Source organism: Cyprinodon tularosa, unplaced genomic scaffold (genome assembly GCF_016077235.1).
Source record: "Cyprinodon tularosa strain WSP-4 unplaced genomic scaffold, ASM1607723v1 ctg327, whole genome shotgun sequence".
Classification (NCBI taxonomy): domain Eukaryota; kingdom Metazoa; phylum Chordata; class Actinopteri; order Cyprinodontiformes; family Cyprinodontidae; genus Cyprinodon; species Cyprinodon tularosa.
This window is the reverse complement of record NW_024039038.1, coordinates 360,912-371,178: the sequence shown is the minus strand read 5'-3', so window position 1 is coordinate 371,178 and position 10,267 is coordinate 360,912. Positions and strand designations below refer to the sequence as shown.

Genomic DNA, 10,267 nt, shown 5'->3' with positions numbered 1-10,267 from the left:
ATAATAATGTAAATCAAACTAGAATCTGGGGAAACCCAAACACGAGGATCCAGGGAGAGACAAGGGAGGTAGAAAACAGCATGGGAAGACAGCAATGACAAGGAACCAACAAGGAGTGACAGCAGAGGGAGAGTATAAATAGCTGACTGAGACAAAGGCAGAGCTAACAAGTTGACAAGGAGCAGGTGTGAGAGGAGACAATGAGTGAGCTAAGGGGAAAGGAACACACACAGAGGACAACAGAAAAACATGGGAACTGGGTTTTGGCTGGGGCCGGCTGCAGGGCCTAGGTGCCCTGCCGGTGGTGGGGCTGTCACTTCTGCTCTCCCCAAAGAAGGTTGGAAGAAGGGGCATGTAGTGGCGGGTTAAAGTAGTTTTTTTTTCGGGGGGGGGTTCTGGTTTGGTGGCCTGCGCGGGATGGATGGGCCCAGCTCTTGCTGGGGGTGGTCCGGTCCGTGTGCGGGGTGGGGGGCCGGGCTCGAAGCAGGAATGAGATGGGTTGGTGTGGCGGTGTCGCCGCTCCACTCCCCCCAATCCGGATTTTAGGTTCACTTATTGGGTCATCCGATAATCCCGGGACCAACCACCAGTGCCGCCGGGTCTTTGGTCCTGGTATTATTGGATGTGAGTGTTATGTGTGAATGTGTGTCTGCGTTTTTGTTGTTTTTTTTCTGTGGTGCGAGTGGGGGCACTAGGGAGGGAAGGCGTGATTGAGATTGTGTTTTTTTTTTTTTTTTCTCTCTCCCAGGTTGGGGTCTGAACTGCCCCCTCTCCCAAATACATCTCAAGTCTCCGCTAAGTGTGGAGCCTATTCCCCCCATCCTGCTCTCCTTCCGCTGGCTGGCGTCGGGGCTCACCGGTGCACTGGTGGAGCTCGGGGTCTGGGGGTGGATGCCTGGGTGACTACTGGCTCATTCCTGGCGGCCTCTCCGTGGGCCCCGGCTGGCCGGGGCCTTGCTGGGGCTCCTGTCTCGGGGTCGGGGGCCATGGGGCCTCGGATCCCTGGGGCCCAGGACCGGATTTACTTCAGGGTGGCCGGCTGCCGGCAGAGCCCGTTGACTCGTCCCTCCTACTGCCTTGGTGGTGGTCTGATTTCCGGGGCTGGCCCCTCCTTGGTGCCTTCGCTCTTTGGGTCCCTTTGGGCGCCTTGGGCTTTTGGTCTCCTGGCGCTGGACTCAGTGCTCTGGGGGGTGCGCCTCTTCGGCTCTCCACAACCACTATTGAGCATTTTTTCTATGGATAAACTTTACATGCACAAGTGCACCCTCACAGACAATTACAGGTGCTTGGCTCCAGGTACTCAGAGATTCACTTCCATACAGAAACCCCATACTCATATCTTCAGGTAACACAGAGTACATGTCAGACTTAATAATATTACTCTAGCGATAGTTTCAAGGTGTTGTTTTATTGTATGTCTCGTACAGTGTCTTTCGGTTGTGCTGTTCTTTTTGCATCTCGTTACAGGTGATGAAGCAGACTGAAAATGTTTTGTCTTTGTCTCCTTTCTATCTTCTCTGTCTTTCATCTTTTCTCTTTTTTTTCTTCCTTTTTCTTCTTCTGTTTTTCTGCTTTATTTACATTGCAGTGTCCATATAAACTGTAAAACTCCCTGCATAATTATAAAAAAGAAATGTATATGCATGAAACAAGTGGAGCAATATGGCATTTGCCATACTGCTACACTTGTGAAAGTAAAATCTGTTGGGCTGTTTTTGGCATCAAGACAATTATTCTTATTGCCACATTGCCAGACAGGACACTGTAAAAAAACAAAAAAAAAAAAAAACATGAGAACTAACATAAATCTAGAAATTACAACAAAACTGGAATTAAACCAATAAAACTAGAAAACAAGGAGCAAAGTAAAGTACAACAGAACCAAGACCATGACAAGTGCCTGGATACGAAGGTTGTGCTGCTGGTCATTAAGACCCACAAACTTTACTATGACGAAAAAAAATTTAAAATCAAAATGTGTCTTTGATGCAATTAATTTTCTTTTACCCTTATTTCCATTCTGGTTGCATTTTTATACATTCAGATGCAGGTGTGTGTAAGGAAGAACATTTCTGAATCGTAACTTCCATTGAAGTCAAACTGGATGACAAATGCAGATCTATATTTTGCAATTAATATTAATATGATAAACACAGATTGTATACACATATGTTATAATATTATATTATACAAATATTATATACATATTACATATCAAATTTTTATGTTATTATTCAGTATTTTTAAGGATTGTACTGTGATAATGAGTATTATAATCTATAGACAAAAAATTGTTGTAATGTGATTCAATAAAGACAGTAAAGTTTTTATGTAATATTTCTATTCATGTTAGTTTCTTTGTTGTTCTTTAAAAATTTAGTGTAAAAAGGTGGGACACTGTGTGTCCGATTCAGGCAGGGGGAACTAATTATGGCAGGGACAGACTATAATGGACCCAGTATTCAGGTGAGACAGACAGTGGGAAGTTTCAAAAACATTTAATCAAAATAAAATAACAGAACAGAATGCAGAGCTGTGAATCTGTGAACATGCAGCGGCTGCAGGGGTAGGTGGCGCACCACCCAATCACTGACACTCTGGAGGGAGAAAAAAGAGGTAAGTGACCACGACAATCTGACGCAAGATTATTATCCGTGTGAGTCACTTACCTGGTTTAAATGTTTAGTATATCCTGTAAGAGGAAGGTAGGATCCAGATGATAAACTGCTAAGCAAGATGTGGCGAGATAGGTGGGCTCAGTGGCTGAGAGGAGTAGAGAAAAGACAATAGACTAGGATGGAATTGAGGCGGAATGAACTCGATCAGCTCTTCCTACTCGTGCGCGCTCCCGGCTAGGGAATACAAATTATAGCATGGATAACAACCTTGGCACGACACCACCTTTTGGTTATTAAATCTGCCAGAAACCACCTCAGCTTCTGTCCTCTAAAAAACCTCCACACAACCTGACAATTGGTTTTGTTTCTGTCGACATCATCCGCCAGACCTTAAATCATTAGTGATGAATGTCAAAGAACTTTCCATTGGGCAAATAATCTATAATAAGAACTCACATTCTCTGGTCTAGGACTTTGGACTAGGCAACAGCAGTAGGTCGGCTCATAGGCACTCTAACTCTAACCAATCGGGCTGAGGACAAACCATAACATTAAGATACAGAGACAGAAATGCAGAAATGTAGAAATTTAGAAATGAATTTAGGAATAAATAAAAGTATGAATGCACAAAAAATGAGAAAATACCAGAATAAATACATACATACACAAATAGAAGTTAAAAAAATATAAAATAAGACTTTTTTACCACAACATATTTATTCATTGATTTATTTATACATGTATATTTATATCTGTATGTTTATTTATTTGTGTGTTTATATGTGTATTTATTCATATGTGTATTTATTTCATTTTGGTTTTGTAAATTTTCGTCCTTCATACTGAAGACCTTGATGACTAAACACATTTAAAATTTGTGTACAAGAGTAGGGAGGCTACAAAGTTTAGGAGCTGGCTCTTGAGAACTGAAGTTAGCCACCCACATTATTGAATTCCCAAGGTTGTTTGTAAGATTCATTGTTTAAGTTTATAGAACACTTATATCTTACAAAAGTGTAATAATTGAATGAAAAGATATTCAAATAATTAATATTAATAAAAACAAAAACAAATAGTCTGCAATATAAAATCAAAGACAAAGACTGAGTTGGTCAATCTATTCAGGGATCAATATGGGGAATTCATGATTTGTGATAAGCACCCATACTTGTTTAATCCGGAAATTAAATTGGACTGTGAGACGATTGGGGTTGGGCATAGAGAACTGATTAGAAATGGTTCTCCTGGAATCATATATTTTATTTTTGATTGTAGTTTCGATGCCCAGCCGGCCACCTGGAAATAGAATATGTCTAATATCAGAGAACAAGCATCCACAGCAGTGTGCGTGCTGCATGTTCCTTCTGCATTCAAAAGTGTAGCTTAAAGTTTAATAAACAAATGAGGGGATGACTTTTTATTGTGCAAAGGAAGGTGAGAAAACACCTCCTAACTCACCTTTTACCCACTACAACAGGATAGTGAGGGTCTTGGCAGCTGTTCTGGGAGAGAAACACCAAGCTGCTGTCAGACAGTCCAATCAGCAGTTTCTTAAGTTTTTCACTGGGACATACGTCTTCCTTTTTGTCAATGTTGTTGTGCTTTTGCTAATGTTGTAGTGGTTTTTTTAATTTGTAGTTGGGCTTTGTTTAGTGTTGTAGTGCCTTCATTTATGTTGTAGTAGTGCTTATGTCATTTGAAATGGTGCACAATTGAACACCAATATCAATATTCAAAAGTATTCATTTCCAATGTGTATGTTATAAAAATCCCACACACCTGTGTGATTAAAATAATAGTAAATAAACCATTATTGATGATAAAACTTAAACTAATTATACAGAAAATATAATGCATTAAGATTTTGTTACAAATGCTTAAAGTTCAGAGGGACTTCTGCGGCCCTTTCCCCATCATATTCTTTTTTGTATTTTTCTCTGGCTTTAATAACATAATATAACATTTTGGAATAAAAATGCAAATTAACAGGCCAAAAGTGGAAGCAAGGATAGCAAAGATTTCTACAGCTACGCTGAAATTTCCAGGTGAACTGATATACGCCGGAATAAAAGTTATCCATACGGCACAGAATATCAGCATGCTGAAGGTGATAAATTTGGCTTCATTAAAATTATCAGGCAGCTTCCGAGCTAAAAAAGCTAGGATAAAACACAACAAAGCAAGAAGCCCAATGTACCCAAGCACTGACCAAAAACCTACAGCTGAGCCAAGAGCACATTCTAAGATAATTTTTTGTTTGAATTCCTTAAAATTTTTGGATGGAAAAGGAGGAGAGATCGCTAACCAGAGGATACAAATGATAACTTGTACAAGAGTAAAACCCAGAACACTGAGTCTCTGCTGTGTAGGCCCAAACCACTGCATCAAGTTTCGTCCAGGAAGTGTAGCTTTAAATGCCATTAAAACTACCATTGTTTTCCCGAGAACACAAGAGAGACAGAGCACAAAGGTGATGCCGAACGCTGTGTGACGCAGCATGCAGGACCACTTAGAAGGCTGCCCAATAAATGTTAAAGAGCAGAGGAAACACAGGGTCAAGGAGAAAAGAAGGAGAAAGCTCAGCTCAGAGTTGTTTGCTCTGACGAGAGGAGTTTTTCTGTTTCTGTAGAAAATTACTGTCACAATAGCTGTTATACTCATTCCAAATAAAGCTGCAGTTGCAAGGAGTATCCCCATAATTTCATCATATGATAGAAAAACTGCTTTCTTCTTTATGCAGGCATCTCTTCTCTCATTGGACCAAGATTCAAGGGAACATCTCACACAGATGACAGCATCTGCAAGAGATGAAGGAATAAGTTATGTGTTGTTGTCTATGTACCTATTTATTCTGATACAAACAAAAGGTAAAATAAGGAAAGACTAACTGGGTATTACTTATGATCTGATAAATAACTTAAATACACTGTCACCTTTTTCCTTTTCACTTTGCAAGAATTTGATGTTGGTTGATTAAGCAACTTTACTGTTTTTTCCAACAGATTTTTATCCCTTTGACTTTGTTGAAGTTGTTGCTAAAACAAATCTATAGACAGTTTTGTGTATCTCAGTCAAACGATGAAATAATGCCTTTATTTATGCCTTTCCTGTATAAATATGTTCGTCTTTACATTTTTAAGTGCATCTTATTGTAAAACCAGGCTGCAATACATTTTTTCCCCCACTTTTGACTACAATCATGAATGACTTTGCGAAAACTTACTTGGAACAGGTTTGGGCTCATTGGGAGTATCTAACAGATTTCTTCCTCATATAGGCTAGTTTTACTTACTCAGTATGAGGGACTAGCTTAAAAACGGATTTAATGCAATTTATTTTCCTGTCTAATTACATGCTTTTTCAGGAAGAGTGACTGCTGCAATTTGCTGTAACCCCCAAGACAATGTTCTTTACCAGTTGTAAACTAATCTTTCTGCATTTTTGGATAATCAAACTTGTATGTTTTACATTGATTTTGAATCTGCCTCTATGGTTAATTTAAATTTACCTTCACTATGCTTTGAGACATATTTGCTGTCAGTTGCTGTTGTAGAACTAAACTCAACAGAATTAAAATGCAGAACTAAGGATAAATTCTTAGTTACTGTATTTAAGTAGTTTTTTGTCATTATTTGTGCTTTACCAAAGTATTTATTTTCCTGAAAGATTTCACTTTCACCTAACACTTTTGAACAGACCTATATGCAACATCATTGTTATAAGACTGTCTTGTTACTTCTATTTATATAACTAACAACATGCTGTTTTGTAATGCTGTTTGCAATGTTAATGCCGCAAATATGGGATTTATATGAAGTATTCATCTGCTTATACAAGAATTTTTTAAATAAGATTACTAAGTTAGAATGAGTTCATTAAGCACTTTAACTTTTTCAATTTAAAACAAGTATCTGTACTTTTACTTAAGTAAATGATTTTTGACACCTCAGTTAAAATTAATACGTTCAAATATAATTGTTACAGGCTTTTATTCATTCAAGAATGAATTAAGGTTCAACAAGGACTATTTCACTTTAAAATTTTGCATTTTAATTTTGGAAACCTGTAATGTTGCTAATTTCTCCTTCACCACATCGTATACAGTCATGACAGCAAACAGGCTTTCCTTTCTGAAGAACCTTGCGTGTTCCTTTAGGACACTTCTCACTGCAAACTGACACAGGTACCTGCAAAGGCACAAGGCGGCAAAATTAATATCTTAGCCTTCTTTACTAATTAATTCAAAAAAAAAAAAAAAAAAATCACATAGCAATACCTATTTGCTATCTACTGTAAGTGAAATTAAAACTGGTAAACAATTATATCATCTGTACCTGTGTTGAGCTTTGTGCCCAAATTAAGGACTTGTTTTGCAGTTTTAGCTGTTTGTCAAATGGTAATGATGCATCATAAATTCCAACTGTGACAAACTCCACAAAGCCGTTTTCTCTTCGTTGCCAGTTTATGACCTCATACTTTGCAGCTGGATCTCCATCTTCATTGAAGTAAACCTCTTCACCTTCTTTTGTTCTGAAATTAGTCTTTTTAATCTGCTGCAAGATCTAAAAAGATAAATGAACAATCTGTTTTAATCAAATCAGAAAATTAATTTCAGAATATGCTATGTGTACCCGTTTCTCTTTTTCCTGATGAATTATGAATGAACTCAAATAAAAATTCTGTTAAAAATATTTGTATATTTTTTTAATGCTCACCGTAAATGGATCAAGCCGCACATTCTTGTTGCAGGTTTTTTCACATCTAAGAATGTTATGCAAAGCATGGGCCACAGCATACACTCCTTTATAGACATTGTTAAAAATGGGCATCAGTGACATATCAGTGAAGCTGTTTTCCACTCCAGTGAGATTCTCATATCCAGTACATTCTCTATCATTTTCAGCTGGTTTGGACTGCTTGAACTTGCAGCTAAACAATGTCTCCCAGAATTCTGTATATAATTCATTGTTTAAAGATTTTAGGGGCATCACATCAAGAATGAACTCTCTGAGACCACTCACATATGTATCAGGAATGGAAACACCAATCGCCCCATCCAAGATGTGATTCTTATCCACTAATGCTATTTGAGAATCAAAAATCCAGGACTCACTGCCAACCCACTGGTATCCAGTCAAGTTATAGTTGGACAATTCATGTATAAGAACATCCATGTCTAAATGTGATACAAAGGCAATAATTACTTTGGAAGTTGAAGTCTGTATAGTTTTGATTACCTTTTGAATTTTTTCTGTAGGATCTGTTCTAAAGAAAGAAACAGAATATTCCAAACAAATGCCCAGCTGCTCTGCTATTTCAGTGAATATAGCCATGCCGTTATTGCCATAATCATCATTAGTTCTAACTGCTCCAACCCAAGTCCAACCAAAATGCTTGACTATTTGGGCTAAGGCCCTGCTCTGGAAGTAGTCACTGGGTATTGTTCTGAGAAATGATGGATACTTCGTTTTGTCACTGAGACAAGCACATGTGGCAAAGTGGCTGATCTAAAAGCAAACAAACAAACAAAAAAAAATAGCTAGATAAATTAAGTGATGAAAAATGTAAGAAGTAATGTTATAGGAATATATTATACAAAAGCACATTGCATTTGGTTTTAGCAGTTGTACTTACTAGCGGAATCTGAAATGGTCCGATGAGTGTACCTATTGCAGTGCTAGGAGACGAAGAAGTTTCTCCCACTATAGCCTGCACTTGTAGAGGTCTGGTACAAGGCATCTCAGGAGTTGAAGATCTATTTTCACTATTATTGTTTAAGGCCAGTGCAACTTTTATGCTTCTCGGAATGGATCCACAAGTGTCATAGATGTTATAGCCCAGAGACACTCCCGGCAGCAGGTCCGTACTGTTATTTATTTCTTCGATGGCGAAACGCATGGTCTGAGCAAACTGGAACTCTCTAAAATTCAAACTTGATTCAAAGTTACACAATGTTGACATAAAAAAACGAAAAAGAAAAATAAGTACAGTAAGCATTTCAGTGGTATAATTTACCTGATGCATTGAAGTGCCAAGGGCTTTTGTTTATACAATTCCTCTCTATTCTTCCAACTGCTGTGGAAATAGAAGATACCACCCAACACAATGTCCCCATCCTTGTATAGCTGTGGGATCTCAGGATCACCTATCTGCCTACATAATGGCTTTTCTGAGTTTGAGAAAGTCACCAAAATCAACAGTTGTAAAAGTGCACTCCCCAGCTGCGGCCATCTCTGCATGGATCTCATTTTTTCTGAAATGATCATCTTACACGGTGGTATTTCATAGTCAGCTTTTAAACAATCAACAGTGACACTGAGTCTCTGGGGGACAACCTCAATAACCTTCAATATTGTCTTAGTTAGGTTGCAGATGCTGTTTTTAACTTTAACTTTTTAACTTTTTTAACTGGAAATGCAAGTTATTAACTAATTTCTCAATTTTAAACCAGGGAATTAGTAAGATTTAAAAAATGTAAAAGGTAAATTAAAAACTACACCTAAAAGAGCACAACGTAAACAGAACACCTGCCCAAAAATTCACTATTATTACCATGGTATTTCAATTTATATTTTATATACATTTAGCTATATATGTCTTAACTATTATGTTAACTAATATGTTAAGTTTTCAAGATTTATTTTTTATTAATAAGGGTATTGAAAATTATATATGTTATTTAAATGTAAATATTTACAGATACTTGTTTTATGTTTTTACGACCAATAATCATTTTAAAAGCGGTATTGCTTTTCAATAGAGATATCTGTCTCAATGTCCTATCTGATAATAAAAATATTTCTAAATATTAGCCTGCTGGATCCAATATGAATTCTGATTGTATCACTAGTAGCTCGTTTCCCAATGCCACTTATTTACAGTATAGTTAAATAACATGCTGCTGTCAGTTTTTGCACATCTCTGGTAATGCTATTTTCACATATTTATTACTGTATAAAATGTCCACAGCTTGATTGTTGATGTTGTTCTTGATTTTTTATTCTCCAGATACAGAGTATTTATAATGTAAAACTCGGTACAGTGCAATACTTTATTTGTTTTATTTTCTTATCTGTTATTTTTATACACTTTTCTAAGGTCCACATTGTGTGACCACTTCTGCTATAACCTTTGCTGTAACACCAAAAGTTCCCCATTGTGGGATACTTAAGGGATTTTCTATGGGGCAAATTTGGCAAATTCAGCTTTTCAAGGCTTTACTGTACTAGGGCTCAAACCCAAAACTCATCATGATTTCGTCATCAAATATCCATGTTTTGGTCATCACTTCTCGTCATTAAAATAAGGAGCATCAAAGAAATAATTTTGTCATCTTCAATAAAAGCAACACCGATCTGTAGTGACAGAAAGTGGAAATAAACTGTTGAAGAGGTGTGTGGTAAAAACTGCAAGTGTAAAGATGTAAAAAATTTAAATTTTCACCTTAAATTTTTGACATTGTAGGGTAATGTAGGTATTAATTCTAACTAGTTTTTGACATATTTTGCTGAATAATTAGATGATCTGACAGAGTTCTTTCATTTTTCTTTGTAGAAATAAAAAAATATACATTCTCCTAAAACTGACTTTTTATGTACACCTAATATAGTACAGTGTAAGAATTTATATAAATGTATATTTTTTTTTCT

At 37.1% G+C, this 10,267-nt stretch overlaps 1 protein-coding gene across 1 annotated transcript; it reads right to left on the bottom strand.

Annotated features, from left to right (window-relative positions):
• Positions 1-4,502: 4,502 nt before the first annotated feature.
• LOC119788841 (extracellular calcium-sensing receptor-like) lies at positions 4,503-8,767 on the bottom strand. Its single transcript, XM_038293499.1, has 6 exons — positions 8,634-8,767; positions 8,253-8,550; positions 7,334-8,125; positions 6,953-7,180; positions 6,682-6,805; positions 4,503-5,416 (listed from the first exon to the last, which is right to left on the bottom strand). Exons 2-6 carry the CDS (start codon positions 8,514-8,516, stop codon positions 4,503-4,505), a joined length of 2,322 nt encoding a protein of 773 aa, XP_038149427.1. The 5' UTR covers positions 8,517-8,550; positions 8,634-8,767.
• Positions 8,768-10,267: the final 1,500 nt, after the last annotated feature.